The sequence below is a fragment of the Anomaloglossus baeobatrachus genome, chromosome 12, assembly GCF_048569485.1.
Source record: "Anomaloglossus baeobatrachus isolate aAnoBae1 chromosome 12, aAnoBae1.hap1, whole genome shotgun sequence".
Taxonomy (NCBI): domain Eukaryota; kingdom Metazoa; phylum Chordata; class Amphibia; order Anura; family Aromobatidae; genus Anomaloglossus; species Anomaloglossus baeobatrachus.
In genome coordinates, this window is record NC_134364.1 from 1,783,646 (window position 1) to 1,808,413 (window position 24,768).

Sequence of the window (24,768 nt, forward strand, 5' to 3'; positions counted from 1 at the left end):
ACTCCTATTATTCTCCTCTCCCCCAGGACGACTACTCCTATTATCTTCCTCTCCCCCCAGGACGACTACTCCTATTATCTTCCTCTCCCCCCAGGACTCCTCCTCCTATTATCCTCCTCTCCCCCCAGGACTACTCCTCCTATTATCCTCCTCTCCCCCCAGGACTACTCCTCCTATTATACTCCTCTCTCCCCAGGACTACTCCTCCTATTATACTCCCCTCCCCCCAGGACTACTCCTCCTATTATACTCCCCTACCCCCAGGACTACTCCTCCTATTATACTCCTCTCCCCCCCAGGACTACTCCTCCTTTTATCCTCCTCTTATACTCCTCTCCCCCCAGGACTACTCCTCCTATTATACTCCTCTCCCCCCTGCACTACTCCTCCTTTTCTACTCCTCTCCCCCAAGGACTACTCCTCCTATTATACTCCTCTCCCCCAGGACTACTCCTCCTATTATACTCCTCTCCCCCCAGGACTACTCCTCCTATTATACTCCTCCCCCCAGGACTACTCCTCCTATTATACTCCCCTCCCCCCAGGACTACTCCTCCTATTATACTCCCCTTCCCCCAGGACTACTCTTATTATACTCCTCTCCCCCCAGGACTACTCCTCGTATTATACTCCTCTCCCCCCAGGACTACTCCTCCTATTATACTCCTCTCCCCCCAGTACTACTCCTCCTTTTATCCTCCTCTTATACTCCTCTCCCCCCAGGACTACTCCTCCTATTATACTCCTCTCCCCCCAGGACTACTCCTCCTATTATACTCCTCTCCCCCCAGGACTACTCCTCCTATTATACTCCTCCCCCCAGGACTACGCCTCCTTTTATCCTCCTCTTATACTCCTCTCCCCCCAGGACTACTCCTCCTATTATACTCCTCTCCCCCCAGGACTACTCCTCCTATTATACTCCTCTCCCCCCAGGACTACTCCTCCTATTATACTCCTCCCCCAGGACTACTCCTCCTATTATACTCCTCTCCCCCCCAGGACTACTCCTCCTTTTATCCTCCTCTTATACTCCTCTCCCCCCAGGACTACGCCTCCTTTTATACTCCTCTCCCCCCAGGACTACTCCTCCTATTATACTCCTCTCCCCCCAGGACTACTCCTATTATACTCCTCTCCCCCCAGGACTACTCCTCCTATTATACTCCTCTCCCCCCAGGACTCCTCCTCCTATTATACTCCTCTCCCCCCAGGACTACTCCTCCTATTATACTCCTCCCCCCAGGACTACGCCTCCTTTTATACTCCTCTCCCCCCAGGACTACTCCTCCTATTATACTCTTCTCCCCCCAGGACTACGCCTCCTTTTATACTCCTCTCCCCCCAGGACTACTCCTATTATACTCCTCTCCCCCCAGGACTCCTCCTCCTATTATACTCCTCTCCCCCCAGGACTACTCCTCCTATTATACTCCTCTCCCCCCAGGACTACTCCTATTATACTCCTCTCCCCCCAGGACTCCTTCTCCTATTATACTCCCCTCCCCCCAGGACTACTCCTCCTATTATACTCCCCTCCCCCCAGGACTACTCCTCCTATTATACTCCCCTTCCCCCAGGACTACTCCTCCTATTATACTCCTCTCCCCCCAGGACTACTCCTCCTATTATACTCCTCTCCCCCCCAGGACTACTACTCCTATTATACTCCTCTCCCCCCAGGACTCCTCCTCCTATTATACTCCTCTCCCCCCAGGACTACTCCTCCTATTATACTCCTCTCCCCCCAGGACTACTCCTATTATACTCCTCTCCCCCCAGGACTCCTTCTCCTATTATACTCCCCTCCCCCCAGGACTACTCCTCCTATTATACTCCCCTCCCCCCAGGACTACTCCTCCTATTATACTCCCCTTCCCCCAGGACTACTCCTCCTATTATACTCCTCTCCCCCCAGGACTACTCCTCCTATTATACTCCTCTCCCCCCCAGGACTACTCCTCCTATTATACTCCTCTCCCCCCAGGACTACTCCTCCTATTATACTCCTCTCCCCCCAGGACTACTACTCCTATTATACTCCTCTCCCCCCAGGACTACTCCTCCTATTATACTCCTCTCCCCCCAGGACTACTCCTCCTATTATACTCCTCTCCCCCCAGGACTACTCCTCCTATTATACTCCTCTCCCCCCAGGACTACTACTCCTATTATACTCCTCTCCCCCCCCCAGGACTACTCCTCCTATTATACTCCTCTCCCCCCAGGACTACTCCTCCTATTATACTCCTCTCCCCCCAGGACTACTCCTCCTATTATACTCCTCTCCCCCCAGGACTACTCCTCCTATTATACTCCTCTCCCCCCAGGACTACTCCTCCTATTATACTCCTCTCCCCCCCAGGACTACTCCTCCTATTATACTCCTCTCCCCCCAGGACTACTCCTCCTATTATACTCCTCTCCCCCCAGGACTACTCCTCCTATTATACTCCTCTCCCCCCCAGGACTACTCCTCCTATTATACTCCTCTCCCCCCAGGACTACTCCTCCTATTATACTCCTCTCCCCCCCAGGACTACTCCTTCTATTATACTCCTCTCCCCCCCAGGACTACTCCTCCTTTTATCCTCCTCTCCCCCCAGGACTACTCCTCCTTTTATCCTCCTCTCCCCCCAGGACTACTACTCCTATTATACTCCTCTCCCCCCAGGACTACTCCTCCTATTATACTCCTCTCCCCCCCAGGACTACTCCTCCTTTTATCCTCCTCTCCCCCCCCAGGACTACTCCTCCTATTATACTCCTCTCCCCCCAGGACTACTACTCCTATTATACTCCTCTCCCCCCAGGACTACTCCTCCTATTATACTCCTCTCCCCCCAGGACTACTCCTCCTATTATACTCCTCTCCCCCCAGGACTACTCCTCCTATTATACTCCTCTCCCACACATATATAGATAGATAGATTTAGATATATCACAAATCATACATTAACTACACAATAAATTCTAGAATACTCAATACGTTAGAATCCAGCCACCTTCTAGTATATATGTATGTATGTATATATATATATATATATATATATATATATATATATATATATATATATATAATAATTATAATGTATATGTAATCTTGGGGGTAGTTGCAGCAGGTGGGAAGGCTTCAGGTGATACTGCTAAAATCCAATTTTATTGAGCAAGGTTAAACAATTCCAGAGCTCGGTTGGTGCAGGACACTCGGTTGGTGCAGGACACTCGGTTGGTGCAGGACACTCGGTTGGTGCAGGACACTCGGTTGGTGCAGGACACTCGGTTGGTGCAGGACACACGCTGATGGGACTACGTGTTTCGGCGGTGGAATGAAGCCGCCTTCTTCACGGTCTGAAGCTGGAGTGAAGTGTGTGCCTTATAAATGGGGTTGGGAGCATCCGTTGTGTCTTCACATCGGCAGCTTCCATGTCTTCTTGTGGCCAGCACACGATGCCAGCAGGGTATCTGATAACTGGCAGAGCGTATGTATGAATGGATCTTGCCATTGAGCTGGCTCTTCAGGACCTGTCTTACCCTTTGATGGCATTTGGATGTTGCTGCTTTCCTGCCTCCTCAGCATGGTCACCGTATCCCTGTGGGATGCCACTTGTAGCAGGTTTGTACCTCTGCTATGTGCCCTGCCGGTAGTTCTACTCCATCAGTCTTGACTACCTTGCCTCTTTTTATGACCAGCCGGCCACACTTCTCCAGTCTGAAGGACATCCCGATGTCTTCTATCCTGGTCAGGTGGATCAGTGAACTGATGTCTCGGTCAGTTTTTGCATACAGCTTGATGTCATCCATGTAGAGGAGGTGGCTGATGATGTTCCACTCTTGAACTTGTATCCATAGCCAGACTCTGTTATTATCTGACTGAGGGGATTCAAGCCTATGCAGAACAGCAATGGGGATAGTGCATCACCCTGGTATAGGCCACAATTGATGGACACTTGTGCTAGTTGCCTTGAGTTGACTTCGTGTCGTCCTCCATAGCCACATTGAGTTGCTGAGGAAAGTTCTCAATTTCCTGTTGACATTGTAGAGAGCCAAGCATTCACAGATCCATGTGTGTGGCATTGAGTCCTAGGCTTTCCTATAGTCAGGCTGTGCTGAGATTGCCCTGTCTGGATCTGAAGTCTTGAGCGACATATATATATATATATATATATATATATATATATATATATATATATATATATATATATATATATATATATATATATATATATATGTATATGTATGTATGTATATATGTGTATGTATGTATGTATGTGTGTATATATATATATGTGTGTGTATATATATATATATATATATATATATATATATATAAATAATCTCTATATATCTCTCTCTCTCTCTCTCTCTGTGTGTGTGTGTGTGTGTGTGTGTGTGTGTGTGTGTGTGTGTGTGTGTGTGTATATATATATATATATATATATATATATATATATATATATATATATATACAGAGAGAGAGAGAGAGATATATATATATCTATATTACACATGTGATTGGCAGTATCTGCTCCTCCCTCTCTCCACCACCTAATTTGATTGGCTGTATCTGCTCCTCCCACTGTCCACCTCCTCCTGTGATTGGCTGTATCTGCTCCTCCCTCTCTCCACCTCCTCCTGTGATTGGCTATATCTGCTCCTCCCTCTCTCCACCACCTCCTTTGATTTGCTGTATCTGCTCCTCCCTCTCTCCACCACCTCCTGTGATTGGCTGTATCTGCTCCTCCCTCTGTCCACCTCCTCCTGTGATTGGCTGTATCTGCTCCTCCCTCTCTCCACCTCCTCCTGTGATTGGCTGTATCTGCTCCTCCCACTGTCCACCACCTCCTTTGATTGGCTGTATCTGCTCCTCCCTCTCTCCACCTCCTCCTGTGATTGGCTGTATCTGCTCCTCCCACTGTCCACCTCCTCCTGTGATTGGCTCCTCACGCTTCCTATTTAGTAAAGTTGTACTATATTGCAGCTCTGCTTCGCCCATCTGACTGCTGTGTACAGGAGCAAGAGGAGGAAGATGCTATTGAAGATGAGGAGGAGGTGCAGGAGCAGCTTAGCCCCCCAGTTCCTGCTCAGCCCCCTACAGTACCTGCTCCCCGGGTCAGTATCATACAGCTGTTGCAGGAGGGGGCAAACCTTAGGTAAGTAATTACAGTCTGCGCCGCTTGCCCCTGCTCTTGTGGGTATTTGCCATACACGTGTTGTCTGTCTGCCCGCAGTAAGGTCCAGGCACGTCTGGCCTTCTCTGGCTATTTACATCGGGTGCAGAGTCGTCTTCAGAGCGAGCGAAATACAGAGAGTGCAGCGTCCAAAGCTGAAGAGCAGATGGTGAGGTGCAAAAGTCACCCCTCTCCCTAATGTTTCTGATAGCTCTAGCAAGCCAATGATTATTAGACTCAGTCCCATTGATTTACAGGGTCAATGACACCCCAAAACCAGTGTTACTGTATAACGAGGGCGATCAGGGATGATGGCGTCAGCACCACTGTATAACAAGGGTGGATCAGTGGCGGTGTTTCCGGTGATGCTGTATAATGAGTGCGGATCAGTGGTGGCGGCGCCCGTCACGCTGTATAATGAGGGCGGATCAGTGGTGACGCGCGTCACGCTGTATAATGAGGGCGGATCAGTGGTGGCAGCACCCATGATACGCTGTATAATATGGGCAGATCAGTGGTGGCGGCGCCCGTGATGCTGTATAATGAGGGCGGATCGGTGGTGGCGCGCGTCCTTCTGTATAATGAGGGCGGATCAGTGGTGGCGGCGCCCGTCACGCTGTATAATGAGGGCGGATCAGTGGTGACGCGCGTCACGCTGTATAATGAGGGCGGATCAGTGGTGGCGGCACCCATGATACGCTGTATAATAAGGGCAGATCAGTGGTGGCGGCGCCCGTGATGCTGTATAATGAGGGCGGATCGGTGGTGGCGCGCGTCCTGCTGTATAATGAGGGCGGATCAGTGGTGGCGGCGCCCGTCCCGCTGTATGAGGGCGGATCAGTGGTGGCGGCACCCATGATATGCTGTATAATGAGGGCAGATCAGTGGTGGTGGTGCCCATGATGCTGTATAATGAGGGCGGATCAGTGGTGGCGGTGCCTATGATGCTGTATAATGAGGGCGGATCAGTGGTGGCGGCGCCCGCCCCGCTGTACAATGAGGGCGGATCAGTGGCGGCAGCGCCCGTCCCGCTGTATAATGGGGGTGGATCAGTGGTGGCGGCGCCCATGATGCTGTATAATGGGGGCGGATCAGTGGTGGCGGCGCCCATGATGCTGTATAATGGGGGCGGATCAGTGGTGGCGACGCCCATGATGCTGTATAATGAGGGCGGATCAGTGGCGGCGCCCGTCCCGCTGTATAATGAGGGCGGATCAGTGGTGGCGGAGGAGTGGGGAGTGTGCTTCATGTACTTGTGTCGTCTGACCTCCACCTCCACACACGTTTCTCCAGTCGCAGCTCGTGGAGCTTTCTGTCCTTTTTGACGTAGTTTCTTAGGGTGAAAGTTGTGATGGATTTGTTGGGCGAGTTTGAGCGCGCCCCGTGGTGCCCACTTCTCACAGAGCTGCGGCACGCCCCGCTTCTGATAAGGATGGACAATTGTTGGACCTTTTTGGTGTGGGTGTTGTAGGCTCAGCTGGGGGCGGTGGGAGCCTCGGATGGCTCCATGCGTTATCTGTTTCTACCCCTCAGGAGCTGGTGATGAGGTTTCTGCAGAGGGCAGCCGCTAATTTCCAGCATTGGATGAGTGTGAAGCTGCCGGGCCGGTGTCTGCATGTCCAGGAGAAGCGCCACCTGCTGGCCAAGCAGCTGAGGGACTTCATCTACCTGTATGATCAGGTGAGCGCTGCGCGCCCCATCACACTCGCTCGCTGACGAGATCTCACCTTACAGAGATTGAGGGATAGCTAGCTCCTAGGTCGTAAAGGGCTTAATACCAGAATTTTGGGGTAAAAAGCTTTGAAAGTCGCACAATTTTGAGGCAACAAGAGGCTGTACTAAACTTCTGTGATTTTTCGCATTTTCACATCTTCTTTACCCAACTCTGGCAAAGTAAGCGGAGCTGGGGGACAGGGTCGTGGCAACCCCCGCTCATCAAACTAAAGCCGTCCTTCCTTATGCCACAGATCTTCCTCCAGTTCTTGAATGGAGCACAGTTTGTGGCGAGGACACGTCAGACTCCTTCAGTAACATGGCTGCTCTGAGTGTCCAGCGTCTGACTGCAGCGCACCCCTCATTACGACTGGTTTCACCATCTACAGTCTTGATGAATTGGGGCCTTGTGCATGGTTGGGTGCCAAACAATAAGGAGGCCGGCAACAGCACTCATTTTATTATTATTATTTATTATTATAGCGCCATTTATTCCATGGCGCTTTACAAGTGAAAGAGGGTATACGTACAACAATCATTAACAATACAAAACAGACTGGTATAGGAGGAGAGAGGACCCTGCCCGCGAGGGCTCACAGTCTATAGGGAATGGGTGATGGTACAATGGGTAAGGACAGAGCTGGTTGCGCAGTGGTATACTGGACTGAGGGCTATTGTAGGTTGTAGGCTTGTTGGAAGAGATGGGTCTTGAGGTTCCTCTTGAAGCTTTCCACGGTAGGGGAGAGTCTGATATGCTGAGGTAGAGCATTTCAGAGTATGGGGGAGGCACGGGAGAAATCTTGTACGCGTTTGTGGGAAGAGGAGATGAGAGGAGTAGAGAAGGAGATCTTGTGAGGATCTGAGGTTGCGTGCAGGTAGGTCCCGGGAGACTAGGTCACAGATGTAGGGAGGAGACAGGTTGTGGGTGGCTTTGTATGTCATGGTTAATGTTTTGAACTGGAGTCGTTGGGCGATGGGAAGCCCGTGAAGGGATTGGCAGAGTGGAGAGGCTGGGGAATAGCGGGGTGAGAGGTGGATTAAGCGGGCCGCAGAGTTTAGGATTGGCGGGGTGCAAGAGTGTTGGAAGGGAGGCCAGAGAGCAGGAGGTTGCAGTAGTCAAGGCGGGAGATGATGAGGGCATGCGCTAATGTTTTTGCTGATTCTTGGTTAGGTTAAGGAAAGCACGGATCCGGGAGATATTTTTGAATTGTAATCGGCATGAGGTGAAGAGGGCTTGGATGTGTGGCTTGAAGGATAGAGCAGAGTTGAGGATTACTCCAAGGCAACGAGCTTGTGAGACTGGGGAGAGTGAGCAACCATCGAGTTTGATGGAAAGGCTTGTTGGAGGAGATGAGTGAGGAGGAGGAAAGACAATGAACTCTGTTTTGTCCATGTTAAGCTTTAGGAATTGTGCAGAGAAAATGGATGAAATAGCAGACAGACTTTGTGGGATTTTATGGGGCGCTTTCTTATAAGAAGGAAGGAAAAACTTTATAACCATTGCAGAAATGTCTGTAATGCAATTTCCTTCCTTCTTAAATACTTATGTGATGGTGGCACTAGCCTACAATTGTTTGCCTCATGAAGATCCTGCCTGGCTCCATTAATAGCCTCATCGGCTGTAACTGCATAGGTTCCCCCACCCGGATAGATGTGATATGGTCAGTGACCGCATCCTCCTGTGATTGCCGTCATCAGTAGATCAGTCACCATTCTCTCCTGCGATTCCCGTCATCAGTAGATCAGTGGCTGCGTTCTCCTGTGATTCCTGTCATTTGTAGATCAGTGGCCACTCCCTCCTGCGATTCCCGTCATCAGTAGATCAGTGGCCGCTCCCTCCTGTTAATCCCATAGTCAGTAGATCAGTGGCCATTCTCTCTTGCGATTCCTGTCGTCAGTAGATCAGTGGCCGCTCCCTCCTGTGATTCCCGTCATCAGTAGATCAGTGGCCGCTCCCTCCTGTGATTCCCGTCATCAGTAGATCAGTGGCCGCTCCCTCCTGTGATTCCCGTCATGAGTAGATCAGTGGCCGCTCCCTTCTGTGATTCCCGTCGTCAGTAGATCAGTGGCCGCTCTCGCCTGTGATTTCCGTCGTCAGTAGATCAGTGGCCACTCCCTTCTGTGATTCGCGTCGTCAGTAGATCAGTGGCCGGTCCCTCCTGTGATTCCCGTCAGTAGATCAGTGGCCGCTCTCGCCTGTAGTTCCAGTCGTCAGTAGATCAGTGGCCGCTCCTTCTGTGATTCCCATCGTCCGTAGATCAGTGGCTGCTCCCCCCTGTGATTCCCATCATCAGTAGATCAGTGGCCGCGTCCTCCTGCGATTCCCCGTCATCAGTAGATCAGTGGCTGCTCCCTCCTGTGATTCCAGTCGTTAGTAGATCAGTGGATGCTCCCTCCTGCGATTCTCGTCATCAGTAGATCAGTGGCCGCGTCCTCCTGTGATTCCCATCGTCAGTAGATCAGTGGCCGCCCCCCTCCTGCAATTCCTGTCGTCAGTAGATCAGTGGCCGCCCCCCTCCTGTGATTCCCGTCATCAGTAGATCAGTGGCCGCTCCCTCCTGTGATTCGCGTCATCTGTAGATCAGTGGCCGCTCCTTCTGTGATTCCCGTCGTCAGTAGATCAGTCGCCATTCTCTCCTAAGATTCCCATCGTCAGTAGATCAGTCACTGCTCTTTCCTGTGATTCCCGTCGTCAGTAGATCAGTGGCCGCTCTCGCCTGTGATTCCCGTCGTCAGTAGATCAGTGGCTGGTCTCGCCTGTGATTCCCGTCGTCAGTAGATCAGTGGCTGCTCCCTTCTGTGATTCGCTTCGTCAGTAGATCAGTGGCCGGTCCCTCCTGTGATTCCCGTCAGTAGATCAGTGGCCGCTCTCGCCTGTGGTTCCCGTCGTCAGTAGATCAGTGGCCGCTCCTTCTGTGATTCCCGTCGTCAGTAGATCAGTGGCCGCTCTCGCCTGTGATTCCCATCGTCCGTAGATCAGTGGCCGCTCCCTTCTGTGATTCCCATCGTCAGTCAATCAATGGCCGCGTCCTCCTGCGATTCCCATCGTCAGTAGATCAGTGGCTGCTCCTTCCTGTGATTCCAGTCGTCAGTAGATCAGTGGATGCTCCTGTGACGGGGGTGTACAACAGAGCAAAGGATGGACGAGGCCGAGGGACGATCCAACAGGTTTATTAACAGGAATACAGGAACAGCACACGATAAGTCCACGTAAAACAGATTCGGGGGCCCTTCACGACAATCCTCGGACCGGATAACAAAGCAATCGTCCTTACAGTAGTCCAAAGAGTTCCACAGAATCCCACGGGCCGCCACACAGGCCTAGCTCCGTCCGTGTCCACAGCCACCCAGGCTGGGAGCTCCTTCTTCCAAGTTTCAGCTCACTCTGAAGTTACAAAAAGGGAAATGCATTGTCTGTGCTCCTTGACCAGCCCACCATGTTCAGGGGTTTGGGGTCACACATCCTATCATCAATGGTTTGGTCCATCACAGGGCTCCCATATGTCTGCCAGCCACAGTAGATGAAGGGATCCCCTGCTGGAAGGGATCCCCTGCTGTGCAGAACAATGACTATTCCTTCACTGGCCAATGCAATTACAGACTAGATACACAACTCTGGATAGAAGACGACAGGCTATTTACATAATCACATTAGATGCCAAGACTGCAATTGTATGAGAGAGACACATTGGGACCAGTAGCTCCCCCAAGGAAATACATGAATTACAACTAATACAACCAGGGAAAAGTTACATGACATATTATACAAAATAAATTACAGGGAAATATACATATCATGACATAGTATCACAGCATATACAGTGAGAGGGTAAATTACATCTTCACAATCCCTCCCCCTCCCAACTTGTGTACGTACTAGGGACCTCTACAGGTCACTGGTTAAGTACACACAGGCAGAGCGTTACTTACATGTGGCTTCATGCAGCCACGAATTGGCATCGTAGCTCTCCCACACCATTGCCCAGGAGAACAGCTGCAGGCAGACCACCCATCACCCCAACCACACATCGCCTGACCTCAAAACCAAAGTTCAGATCCACAGTGGCTGTGGGAATAGTCCTCCATTGTCCACCAGCCAGTTCAATGACAATCCCAGGTCCTCTATGGATTGCCTCAGGCCGAACCACTCGGGGATCAGCCAGTGTGAGGAAAGCACCCGAGTCACAAAATCCAACAAGTCTCTGTCCATCCAGCACAACCTCCTGCAAGTGCTTACCTTGATGAGCAGAAGTCGTCATAACTGCGGGTCGCACCCCGTAAACTCTTGGTGGTGCAACATGGGGGGCTGAGTCACTAGGCCAGTCCTCACATAGCGGTGCCACATCTTCCTCCATGGCACTGGGCTGTAAATAATTAACAATCCGATTGGGTGCAGGATCAGTCCTCATTTGAACAGCTGGGCAGGAGACTTGCCGATGCCCTGGCTGTCCACATTGATAGCATCTGAGCTGGGTCTCCCTCCATCCAAGGCGTCCTCTTGGGTAAGGGGTAGGGGAACTTGGAGGCCGGCTCCCACCTGAAGGTGCTGTAGGGGTTGGAGGATGATTCCTCCATGGACTGGCTGGGCATGAGGCCTGCAAATGCCCGGGATGCCTACAAACATAACACCTGCGCTCTGTTACTTCCTCTCCCCGGCGTATTCCAGAAAGTGCAGTAGAAGCAACTGGAGGCACATTAACACGGGTATCAACATGTGGTGGCTTAGAGGAACGGGGAACAATGGGGACAGAATAACTGGGGGCATCCGGTGTTGTGGAGCTGTTAGGCGTCTCTCCATCCTCCAACAGAACCCTCCACTGAGGCGTGATAGTGAGCACCTCAACAGCTAGAGCAGCAGCTTCCTCCACTGTCGCTGGTTTTCTCTCACGCACCCATTCCCGGATCTCAGCGGGGCACTGGGCAAAGAATTGTTCTTTTAGGATGACCTGCAGGAAGGTCTCCCAAGATAAGGCCTCCTCTGCCTTCAGCCAGCGATTACATATTTGTTTGAGTCTATGAGCATATATCTTAAAAGACACTTCCCCATCACAGGCTAAAGCACGGAACTGAGTCCTGTAAGTGTCTGGGGTCACAGCATAATGTTCTAGAATAGTCTGTTTAATCTCCGCATACTCACAGTTCCACCGAGGGTCCATAGCTCTATAGGCTTCAGCAGCTCCCCCCTCTAGGAGCCCAACCAGATGCCGGACACGCTCCCTGTCCGGGACTTCCATTAATCGACACTGATGCTCAAAGTCCTGGAAGAAGCCCTTAATGTCGCCTGCAGCCTCATTAAACGGCTTAAAGTCTTTGCGGGACACCCTGGGAAGTTCCCTCATGATGGGTGCTGGGGTTACAGTCTGTCTGGAACCTCTCGCGGCTTCCACAGCGAGCTCCTTATCCAGCAGTGCCATCTCCTCCATCCTGCGCTCCTTCTCTTTAGCTCCACGCATGACCTCCATCTTATATTCTATGGTGGTCTCCTCTCCCAGTAAGGCCATCTCCTCCTCGTACCAAACAACCCACTGACTTTTTTGGGTATTTACCTCCGGCTGCCGTCTTTCTTCCGTTTGCTGTGAGGATCCTTCCTCCACGTCATTTTGCGAGCAGACTCCTTCTAGCGCCTCAATCAGCTTCTCCTTGGAGAGTCCTTTGAAACGAACTCCTACTTCACGGGCCTTTGATTGCAGGCTCCCCAAAGTCCAGGTCTTGTACTCTGCAGTGCTGGTTCCTGATGTTGAGCCATTGTCCTCCATTCCTTCTGCTCTGATCCCAGCGCTGCCAACCAGTTTGTGACGGGGGTGTACAACAGAGCAAAGGATGGACGAGGCCGAGGGACGATCCAACAGGTTTATTAACAGGAATACAGGAACAGCACACGATAAGTCCACGTAAAACAGATTCGGGGGCCCTTCTCGACAATCCTCGGACCGGATAACAAAGCAATTGTCCTTACAGTAGTCCAAAGAGTTCCACACAATCCCACGGGCCGCCACACAGGCCTAGCTCCGTCCGTGTCCACAGCCACCCAGGCTGAGAGCTCCTTCTTCTTCCAAGTTTCAGCTCACTCTGAAGTTACAAAAAGGGAAATGCATTGTCTGTGCTCCTTGACCAGCCCACCATGTTCAGGGGGTAGGGGTCACACATCCTATCATCAATGGTTTGGTCCATCACAGGGCTCCAATATGTCTGCCAGCCACAGTAGATGAAGGGATCCCCTGCTGTGCAGAACAATGACTATTCCTTCACTGGCCAATGCAATTACAGACTAGATACACAACTCTGGATAGAAGACGACAGGCTATTTACATAATCACATTAGATGCCAAGACTGCAATTGTATGAGAGACACATTGAGACCAGTAGCTCCCCCAAGGAAATACATGAATTACAACTAATACAACCAGGGAAAAGTTACATGACATATTATACAAAATAAATGACAGGGAAATATACATATCATGACATAGTATCACAGCATATACAGTGAGAGGGTAAATTACATCTTCACAGCTCCCTCCTGCGATTCCCGTCATCAGTTGATCAGTGGCCGCGTCCTGCGATACCCGTCGTCAGTAGATCAGTGGTCGTTCCCTCCTGCGATTCCCGTCGTCAGTAGATCAGTGGTCGTTCCCTTCTGTGATTCCCGTCATCAGTAGATCAGTGGCCGCTCCCTCCTGTGATTCCCGTCATCAGTAGATCAGTGGCCGCTCCCTTCTGTGATTCCTGTCGTCAGTAGATCAGTGGCCGCGTCCTCCTGTGATTCGCGTCATCTGTAGATCAGTGGCCGCTCCTTCTGTGATTCCCGTCGTCAGTAGATCAGTGGCCGCTCTCGCCTGTGATTCCCATCGTCCGTAGATCAGTGGCCGCTCCCCCCTGTGATTCATAGTCATAAACTCACCAAAAATAAAGCTAACAGCCATAACCTGGTCAGATAGTGGCAAAAGCACATGCAAGATGCATACGGCCCCCCATGATAAAGGTTGGAAGATCACAGGTGCAGAATGCCTATAAAACAACCACCCCCAGCCTATTATCACAGGAGGGGGAGGTTGCTGGCAAAAAACTGCACACAAATAAGATCAATTTTATCATTTTATTATCGCACAATTTTGCAGGAAGCATCCGGTCCCCTGGGATGTCTGTCCATTGTGCCAATGCACCTAGGTGCTGGGCAGCCCGCCTGACCTAATAGAAGGGCGTGATCAATAGGCTTTGCCTGGACACTGTGCATTGCACGTATCTGTGTGACTGACGCCTATATTAGATCTTATTTGTGTGCAGTTTTTTGCCAGCAACCTCCCCCTCCTGTGATAATAGGCTGGGGGTGGTTGTTTTATAGGCATTCTGCACCTGTGATCTTCCAACCTTTATCATGGGGGGCCGTATGCATCTTGCATGTGCTTTTGCCACTATCTGACCAGTCTTTGGCTGTTGGCTTTATTTTTGGTGAGTTTTTTATGAATATATACTAATGTCCTATGATGAGCTTTTTTCCCCCCTGTGATTCCCATAGTCAGTCAATCAATGGCCGCTCTCGCCTGTGATTCCCATCGTCCGTAGATCAGTGGCCGCTCCCCCCTGTGATTCCCATCGTCAGTCAATCAATGGCCGCGTCCTCCTGCGATTCCCATCGTCAGTAGATCAGTGGCTGCTCCCTCCTGTGATTCCAGTCGTCAGTAGATCAGTGGATGCTCCCTCCTGTGATTCCCGTCATCAGTAGATCAGTGGCCGCTCCCTTCTGTGATTCCTGTCGTCAGTAGATCAGTGGCCGCTCCCTCCTGTGATTCCTGTCGTCAGTAGATCAGTGGCCGCGTCCTCCTGTGATTCGCGTCATCTGTAGATCAGTGGCCGCTCCTTCTGTGATTCCCGTCGTCAGTAGATCAGTCGCCATTCTCTCCTGTGATTCCCGTCATCAGTAGATCAGTGGCCGCTCCCTCCTGTGATTCCCGTCATCAGTAGATCAGTGGCCGCGTCCTCCTGTGATTCGCGTCATCTGTAGATTAGTGGCCGCTCCTTCTGTGATTCCCGTCGTCAGTAGATCAGTCGCCATTCTCTCCTGTGATTCGCTTCATCAGTAGATCAGTGGCCGCTCTCGCCTGTGATTCCCGTCGTCAGTAGATCAGTGGCCGCGTCCTCCTGCGATTCCCGTCATCTGTAGATCAGTGGCCGCTCCTTCTGTGATTCCTGTCGTCAGTAGATCAGTGGCCGCTCTCGCCTGTGATTCCCGTCATCAGTAGATCAGTGGCCGCGTCCTCCTGCGATTCCTGTCGTCAGTAGATCAGTCGCCATTCTCTCCTGTGATTCCCGTCGTCAGTAGATCAGTGGCCGCTCTCTCCTAAGATTCCCATCGTCAGTAGATCAGTGGCCGCTCCTTCTGTGATTCCCGTCGTCAGTAGATCAGTGGCCGCTCTCGCCTGTGATTCCCATCGTCCGTAGATCAGTGGCCGATCCCCCCTGTGATTCCCATCGTCAGTCAATCAATAGCCGCGTCCTCCTGCGATTCCCATCGTCAGTAGATCAGTGGCCGCTCTCGCCTGTGATTCCCGTCGTCAGTAGATCAGTGGCCGCGTCCTCCTGCGATTCCCGTCATCAGTAGATCAGTGGCCGCTCCTTCTGTGATTCCTGTCGTCAGTAGATCAGTCGCCATTCTCTCCTGTGATTCCCGTCGTCAGTAGATCAGTGGCCGCTCTCTCCTAAGATTCCCATCGTCAGTAGATCAGTGGCCGCTCCTTCTGTGATTCCCGTCGTCAGTAGATCAGTGGCCGCTCTCGCCTGTGATTCCCATCGTCCGTAGATCAGTGGCCGCTCCCCCCTGTGATTCCCATCGTCAGTCAATCAATGGCCGCGTCCTCCTGTGATTCCTATCGTCAGTAGATCAGTGGCCGCTCTCGCCTGTGATTCCCGTCGTCAGTAGATCAGTGGCCGCGTCCTCCTGCGATTCCCGTCATCTGTAGATCAGTGGCCGCTCCTTCTGTGATTCCTGTCGTCAGTAGATCAGTCGCCATTCTCTCCTGTGATTCCCGTCGTCAGTAGATCAGTGGCCGCTCTCTCCTAAGATTCCCATCGTCAGTAGATCAGTGGCCGCTCCCCCCTGTGATTCCCATCGTCAGTCAATCAATGGCCGCGTCCTCCTGCGATTCCCGTCATCAGTAGATCAGTGGCCGCTCTCTCCTGTGATTCCCGTCATCAGTAGATCAGTGGCTGCTCCCTCCTGTGATTCCAGTCGTCAGTAGATCAGTGGATGCTCCCTCCTGCGATTCTCGTCATCAGTAGATCAGTGGCCGCTCCCTCCTGTGATTCCCGTCGTCAGTAGATCAGTGGCCGCGTCCTCCTGCGATTCCCGTCATCAGTAGATCAGTGGCCGCGTCCTCCTGCGATTCCCATCGTCAGTAGATCAGTGGCCGCTCCCTCCTGCAATTCCCGTCGTCAGTAGATCAGTGGCCGCCCCCCTCCTGTGATTCCCGTCATCAGTAGATCAGTGGCCGCTCCCTCCTGTGATTCCCGTCATCAGTAGATCAGTGGCCGCGTCCTCCTGTGATTCGCGTCATCTGTAGATTAGTGGCCGCTCCTTCTGTGATTCCCGTCGTCAGTAGATCAGTCGCCATTCTCTCCTGTGATTCGCTTCATCAGTAGATCAGTGGCCGCTCTCGCCTGTGATTCCCGTCGTCAGTAGATCAGTGGCCGCTCTCGCCTGTGATTCCCGTCGTCAGTAGATCTGTGGCCGCTCTCGGCTGTGATTCCCGTCGTCCGTAGATCAGTGGCCGCTTCCCCCTGTGATTCGCTTCGTCAGTAGATCAGTGGCCGGTCCCTCCTGTGATTCCCGTCAGTAGATCAGTGGCCGCTCTCGCCTGTGATTCCCATCGTCCGTAGATCAGTGGCCGCTTCCCCCTGTGATTCCCGTCAGTAGATCAGTGGCCGGTCCCTCCTGTGATTCCCGTCAGTAGATCAGTGGCCGGTCCCTCCTGTGATTCCCGTCCGTAGATCAGTGGCCGCTCCCCCCTGTGATTCCCATCGTCAGTCAATCAATGGCCGCGTCCTCCTGCGATTCCCATCGTCAGTAGATCAGTGGCTGCTCCCTCCTGTGATTCCAGTCCGTAGATCAGTGGCCGCTCCCCCCTGTGATTCCCATTGTCAGTCAATCAATGGCCGCGTCCTCCTGCGATTCCCATCGTCAGTAGATCAATGGCCGCGTCCTCCTGTGATTCCAGTCGTCAGTAGATCAGTGGATGCTCCCTCCTGCGATTCCCGTCATCAGTAGATCAGTGGTTGCGTCCTGCGAATCCCGTCGTCAGTAGATCAGTGGTCGTTCCCTCCTGCGATTCCCGTCGTCAGTAGATCAGTGGCCGCTCCCCCTGTGACCACCATCGATGCACCACTTCTTGGTGGTGCAATGTCAATGTTGAGGGCTGCACATGATCTTTTCCTGCCCATTACATTATATGACTCTCGCTCATTGTTTTCCCAGGAGACGCTTGTGCTCAGTGGGGAGGATTTGGGGGTCAATGAGACATATTTTCAGCTCTTTCTGGCAGAGGCTAGGTAAGGCATCGAATTCCAAATCGCCATGTCTTTCCCCCCACCTGTGCGGCAACTGAGCCCTTGTGTCTGGTTTTTAGTGAACGTCAGCTGGAGGAAGTTCTGACCTTTTACACCCACAAGAATAAATCTGCCAGCATTTTCCTGGGCCCCCCCCCCTGCGTGGAGGCTGGAGGTCCACAGGCGGGTGAGTGACCGTAGTGGGCGCATAGCTGTGCCTTGCACCCCGCTGACTTCTCATCATGTGTCCTCTTCAGATTTGCTGACGGCTCCTGAGGCCCCAGGATCATGTGCTCCACAGGAAGGTCAGTGCTTTCAGGCCATTTCTTCCCTCTGTGTCCTTCCTTTCTTCTGATTGTTCTTTCCTGTCCACAGTCTTGCCGCTATCTTCAGATTCTCGTCCCTCCCTGGTCTGCTCCTCATCGGAGGCTAGTTCAGCACTTGGTGTCTCGATGTGTAAGAACAGGTCCCGTCCTCCATCCGCCTGGAGCCTTCTGAACGCTCCTTCTCCATCGGCACAGTCTGACTGCAGAGTGCCGCGCTCTCCGTCCTGCCGGCTGGGGTTATCCTCTTCATTCCATAGTGCAGCTCAGATCTACAGTCAGCGCCTGAGCCGGGCCGGCTCCACCTGGACAGGTACTCGCCCCTGAGCCGTCCTCATGTGTCATGCCTCCACTTCAAGGAGTCCTTCATCAAGTCCAAAAAAGATAATCCAGCGCGGTCCTCGGGGAGTAGTCCATAAAACTGTATTCTTTATTCACAAATATTAAAAATGAGAGTCATGAGCAGAAGGTTATGTGATCACTCATAACAAGGCGTTGGGACGGGTGGTCTTATTCCTGGCGGGCTCCCCGAGGACCGCGCTGGAGTGTATTTTGTGGCCTTGATGCTACACGCTGCCTCGCCCTTTCCATCTCGCCAGGGACTGCTGCAAGTCGGTGAGATGAGCTCCTTCTGTGAAGGTCCTGATCTGTTGTGTATTTTGTACACCTTTTATGTAGCCATTGCGCAGCCACATGTCATGAGGACTCGAAGCCGATCCGCAGGGGCAGTGAGAGAGCCTGAAGACCCCTATAATGTGGGAGCAGTGACTGCATCATTGCAGCGTCTGGCGGAGAGACAGGCAAGTCCCTCGAGCGCCAGTCACCTGAGACAGCTGACTCCGCAGGTACGCCATGCAACCCAGTGTTATTGGGCCCGCTGCTGACTTAACCCTTCCACTGCCATGTTATATCCTATTCAAGCCCAGAACAGTACATGTGGCTGAATACGGAGCATGTCTCTCCTTGTGGAGAGCACAAGGCCGGTGTAAGGAGACTTATAGGCCGTGCAATGCTCCTCTGGGAAACTCAATATGCAAATTGCCTCTCCAGGTGAGGAGTAAAACTCTAGCACCACCTCTCCTAAAAGTCCAAAAGCTAGAGGAGCCTTGCCACATGACTTAGGAGAGAAGAGGCTAGGTATGGCCTAAAAGTGTCTGACTCCTGTCACCCCTCACCCAGCCAATCAGACCTCCTGCTTTACACTGATGAGGGGCAAACACCTTGAATCATGTCTGCAAATAGAGGCCATCACATGTCTGCAAATAGAGGCCATCACATGTCTGCAAATAGAGGCCATCACATGTCTGCAAATAGAGGCCATCACAGCTTTTACGTCAGAATTGTGGTGTAAAAAACTTTGAAAAGTGATAAAATATTTGCGTGATGCGAGGCTGTGGTAAAATGTTGCCTCGTCCATTTCACCCAGCTCCAAAAAAGTCGTCCGTGGGGCGTCACACCACTGGGGTGTCACACCACTGGGGCGTCACACCACTGAGCCTCGCACCGCTGGGGCGTCACACCACTGAGCCATCACACCGCTGGGGCATCACACCGCTGGGGCGTCACACCACTGGGGCGTCACACCTCTGAGCCTCACACCACTGGGGCGTCACACCACTGAGCCTCACACCACTGAGCCTCACACCGCTGGGGCTTCACACCACTGGGGCGTCACACCGCTGGGGCTTCTTCACACCGCTGGGGCTTCTTCACACCGCTGGGGCTTCGTCACACCGCTGGGGCTTCGTCACACCGCTGGGGCTTCGTCACACCGCTGGGGCTTCGTCACACCGCTGGGGCTTCGTCACACCGCTGGGGTTGACTTCAGATCCAGTCAAGGACATCTCTCCAGGTTTGTGGTTTCCTCTGGGCACTGCACTGCCTTTCACTCTCCAAAGACTGATGGGAAATATCGATTTTGAGCCCCAATGGGGACAGTAATGATGTCTGTACTGCGCTGAGGAATATGGTGGCGCTATATAAGAAAACTAAATAAACAAAAAGTGGTCTCAGTTGGGAACTGTGGACGGGCAACTCCTGCTTGTCACATTCATGAGCAGCGGCGTCCTTCCTTGTGCCATATATCTTTTTCCAGTCTCCGTCTGGATTAAGGTTTGTGGTGAGGCGGAGGGTTGTGCTGAGAGCAGCATACTGCAGAGACCCTGATTCCTGCGATGTGTAGCTTACCATGCCCACAACTCTGCTTTGCAGCTGTCTGTGTACATTGTGTATTGACAGTAAGGTTGGACTAGGAGGCACATGGTAGCTAGTCCGGCAGTGATAACCTGCTGATAAAACACTGATTGTATTGAAACACAGCCTAAGTGACACATCACTGAAATCAGGGTCTCAGCCCCTACATCATTCTGCTGACAGAATCCCTTTATGATTTGTGTGCCTATTGCAGTCACGTGGCAAGTCTCGGTAAAGGGTGGATAAGGACTGTTGTTACATAGAATAGATGGCGCTAATGTTCCAGGTCTTTCTCTTTGGAGTGGATATTACGTGAGGTTACAGCTCCCCCTGTGGCCACTTTGTACGGGGTCTGACGCTCGCTCTCCTCCTCCTCAGCTGTCCCGCATGAACATTAGCAGTAGCCCCGCTTCCTCCAGAGCAGGACTCCGCCTGGCAAGAGCTGTTCACACAGAGGAAAAACACAGGTGAGTGATGGCTGCGGACGTGGCTGAAGCCCCCGCTCACACAAGGTGCTGACCACTGGCCATGTCAGCCGCAGTCTGGGGCCACACGTCATAACCTGCCGCCTTCCGTCCACACCGAGAGTGGTGCACAAGTCATATGCATCTCCCATTGTCTTGTGCAGCAGTGACGGTGCAGCGCTCCCCTCCACCGGCACCAGCACCTTCCTGGTCTCATCAGAGCGGAACCATGACCCGGAGAAGGTTAGTCCACCCCAGACGCCATTCATTTCCAGCTCCTCCTCCATGTGCCACCTGTGACCTGTCCTTCTCCTCAGCCTTCAGACATTCAGCATGGCAGCCTCAAGCCAGCTCCACCGTCTACGCCGATGGCTGGAGCCAGAAAGCTGTGTGCACCCCGCCCACTCCGGTACGTATGATGTGTCTTGTGTTGGGGGATGGGCATAGAGCACACTGACATATAAATGATAAGTACCCGTGCCTTCTGTAGGGTGGTGGCATCAGACAGGCAGAAGAATCCTGGTACCGTACTCTGTGTGGACCCCGGAGCTGCGCTCCTCCTTAACAGTCGGACCTCTTTCACAAGCATCGGACCAGCAGGCCTTTCTGATGGGACCCAGATTATGTTTGCCAGGTCCAAACCACCAATCGCTCCAACCAAGACGACCAGCGCAGTGCAGAAGAGGAGGGTGGTCTGCCCGACGTAACCACCACTTCTATCCCCTCCCCCATGGCTACAGAATGTACAGTTTTATTTTTGTATTTTTAATTTACAGAAGTGAAAAAAATGTAATTCACATGGCGTGCTGTCGTCATTCTCGCAGGGTGGGGAGGGGCAGGCATCTATAATATACAGGAGCCACCCGCGGTAAGGCGCAGTGCCATAGTCAAGCCAGGAAGAGATGCCGCCAATAGTGCAATGCTCTGCTGTGCCACAAACAACCCTGGACCAGCAAAAGCTTTGAGGCTCCCTGGGGTCACACCCTGATGTGAGCGGCGAGTAGAGTAGATCTGTGTCTACTACAGTAGCTTTGACGTGAAAGGGCTGAGCCGAGCAGTGGAGGAGGAAGAGAAGACTAGAGCACGCCAAAGAAGGAAGACAAGGAAGAGCTGAGCCCGCCAAAGAAGGAAGACAAGAGCAGGGCCGAGCACGCCAAAGAAGGAAGACGAAGAGCAGGGCCGAGCACGCCAGAGAAGGAAGACCAGACAAGAGCAGGGCCGACCAGCGCACCAAAGGAGGAAGGGAAGGGTGTAGCACGCCAAAGAAGGAAATCGATGAAGGCCAGGAAAGAAGAAAAAGAAGAGGGCCAGAGGAGAAAGATGAGGAAGAGCAGGGCCGAGAGTGTCAGAGGAGAAAGATGAGGAAAAACACAACCGTGAGTACTGGAGGAGAACGAATAGGGTCAAGCATATCGAAGGAGAAAGACAAGGGCCAGAGGAGGAAGATGAGGGAGAGCAGGGTTAAGTGCGCTGTAGGAGGAAGTCGAAGACAAGCGTGGTAAAGGCAGCTGGAGAAGGAAGAGCAGGGCTGAGTGCGCCAGAAGACGAAGAACAGGGCCGAGTAGCCAGAGGAGGACGACTAGGAGGAGTGCAGCCGAGGAAAAGCAAGGCCAAGCGCACAGGAGGAGGAAGACGAAGCGATGCAAGGCCGAGAGCACCAGCAGAGGAAGGCGGGACAGGGCTGAGAACACCAGCAGTGTAAGGCAAGGCACGCGCGGAGGAAGACGAGGCGGGATAAAGTCGAGAGTGTCGGGGAAGAAAGACTAAGCAGGCAGGGCTGAGATAGTCAGTGGAGGAAGACTAATTGGGGCAGGATTGATATCTCCAGCAGAAGAATACAAAGTGGGGCAGGGGCGAAAGGTTTGGAGGAGAAAGATGGATTGGGGCTGGGCCAAGAGCAGCGGTGGAGGCATAAGAGGCAGGGCTGGACTGATTGCACCAGTGGAGAGAAACTCGGTGGGATAGGGCCGAGAGCACCATTAGTCTTGGATGTCCTTCATATCAGTGCTACCTCTGCACAGGGCCCTGGATGTCCTCCATATCAGTGCCACCTCTGCACAGGGCCCTGGATGTCCTCCATATCAGTGCCACCTCTGCACAGGGCCCTGGATGTCCTCCATATCAGTGCTACCTCTGCACAGGGCCCTGGACGTCCTCCATATCAGTGCCACCTATGCACAGGGCCCTGGATGTCCTCCATATCAGTGCCACCTATGCACAGGGCCCTGGATGTCCTCCATATCAGTGCCACCTATGCACAGGGCCCTGGATGTCCTCCATATCAGTGCCACCGATGCACAGGGCCCTGGATGTCCTCCACATCAGTGCCACCTATGCACAGGGCCCTGGATGTCCTCCACATCAGTGCCACCTCTGCACAGGGCCCTGGATGTCCTCCACATCAGTGCCACCTATGCACAGGGCCCTGGATGTCCTCCACATCAGTGCTTCCTATGCACAGGACCATAGATGTCCTCCACATCAGTGCCACCTCTTCACAGGGCCCTGGATGTCCTCCATATCAGTGCCACCTCTGCACAGGGCCCTGGATGTCCTCCACATCAGTGCTACCTATGCACAGGGCCCTGGATGTCCTCCACATCAGTGCCACCTCTGCACAGGGCCCTGGATGTCCTCCATATCAGTGCTACCTCTGCACAGGGCCCTGGATGTCCTCCACATCAGTGCCACCTCTGCACAGGGCCCTGGATGTCCTCCACATCAGTGCCACCTATGCACAGGGCCCTGGATGTCCTCCATATCAGTGCCACCTTTTTCACAGGGCCCTGGATGTCCTCCACATCAGTGCCACCTCTGCACAGGGCCCTGGATGTCCTCCATATCAGTGCCACCTATGCACAGGGCCCTGGATGTCCTCCACATCAGTGCCACCTCTGCACAGGGCCCTGGATGTCCTCCACATCAGTGCCACCTATGCACAGGGCCCTGGATGTCCTCCATATCAATGCCACCTCTTCACAGGGCCCTGGATGTCCTCCACATCAGTGCTACCTATGCACAGGGCCCTGGATGTCCTCCATATCAGTGCTACCTCTGCACAGGGCCCTGGACGTCCTCCATATCAGTGCCACCTCTTCACAGGGCCCTGGATGTCCTCCATATCAGTGCCAGCTCTTCACAGGGCCCTGGATGTCCTCCATATCAGTGCTACCTCTGCACAGGGCCCTGGATGTCCTCCATATCAGTGCTACCTATGCACAGGAGCCTGGATGTCCTCCACATCAGTGCCACCTCTTCACAGGGCCCTGGATGTCCTCCACATCAGTGCCACCTCTTCACAGGGCCCTGGATGTCCTCCATATTAGTGCTACCTATGCACAGGGCCCTGGATGTCCTCCACATCAGTGCCACCTATGCACAGGGCCCTGGATGTCCTCCATATCAATGCCACCTCTTCACAGGGCCCTGGATGTCCTCCATATCAGTGCTACCTCTGCACAGGGCCCTGGACGTCCTCCATATCAGTGCCACCTCTTCACAGGGCCCTGGATGTCCTCCACATCAGTGCCACCTATGCACAGGGCCCTGGATGTCCTTCACATCAGTGCCACCTCTGCACAGGGCCCTGGATGTCCACCATATCAGTGCCACCTCTGCACAGGGCCCTGGATGTCCTCCACATCAATGCTACCTATGCACAGGGCCCTGGATGTCCTCCACATCAGTGCCACCTATGCACAGGGCCCTGGATGTCCTCCATATCAGTGCTACCTCTGCACAGGGCCCTGGATGTCCTCCATATCAGTGCCACCTCTGCACAGGGCCCTGGATGTCCTCCATATCAGTGCCACCTCTGCACAGGGCCCTGGATGTCCTCCATATCAGTGCTACCTCTGCACAGGGCCCTGGATGTCCTCCATATCAGTGCTACCTATGCACAGGGGCCTGGATGTCCTCCATATCAGTGCTACCTATGCACAGGGCCCTGGATATCCTCCATATCAGTGCTACCTCTGCACAGGGCCCTGGATGTCCTCCATATCAGTGCTACCTCTGCACAGGGCCCTGGATGTCCTCCATATCAGTGCTACCTATGCACAGGGGCCTGGATGTTCTCCATATCAGTGCTACCTATGCACAGGGCCCTGGATATCCTCCATATCAGTGCTACCTCTGCACAGGGCCCTGGATGTCCTCCATATCAGTGCCACCTATGCACAGGGCCCTGGATGTCCTCCACATCAGTGCCACCTCTTCACAGGGCCCTGGATGTCCTCCATATCAGTGCTACCTATGCACAGGAGCCTGGATGTCCTCCACATCAGTGCCACCTCTTCACAGGGGCCTGGATGTCCTCCATATCAGTGCTACCTATGCACAGGAGCCTGGATGTCCTCCACATCA

The 24,768-nt window shown here is 53.0% G+C and overlaps 1 protein-coding gene across 3 annotated transcripts in view; it reads left to right on the top strand.

Annotated features, from left to right (window-relative positions):
* Positions 1-21,145, top strand: part of TTLL5 (tubulin tyrosine ligase like 5) — a 137,445-nt gene extending 116,300 nt beyond the window's left edge. For 2 of the 3 annotated variants that reach the window (XM_075330067.1, XM_075330065.1), the window contains exons 19-30: positions 4,982-5,153; positions 5,232-5,340; positions 6,705-6,851; positions 17,353-17,426; positions 17,504-17,610; positions 17,681-17,728; positions 17,799-18,059; positions 18,425-18,591; positions 20,318-20,406; positions 20,568-20,646; positions 20,721-20,812; positions 20,894-21,145. In XM_075330067.1, coding sequence (XP_075186182.1) covers positions 4,982-5,153; positions 5,232-5,340; positions 6,705-6,851; positions 17,353-17,426; positions 17,504-17,610; positions 17,681-17,728; positions 17,799-18,059; positions 18,425-18,591; positions 20,318-20,406; positions 20,568-20,646; positions 20,721-20,812; positions 20,894-21,110 — 1,562 coding nt within the window. In that variant the 3' untranslated portion in view covers positions 21,111-21,145. The remainder of the gene's footprint in view (positions 1-4,981; positions 5,154-5,231; positions 5,341-6,704; positions 6,852-17,352; positions 17,427-17,503; positions 17,611-17,680; positions 17,729-17,798; positions 18,060-18,424; positions 18,592-20,317; positions 20,407-20,567; positions 20,647-20,720; positions 20,813-20,893) is intronic. The other variant, XM_075330066.1, reaches the window with a different exon arrangement.
* Positions 21,146-24,768: the final 3,623 nt, after the last annotated feature.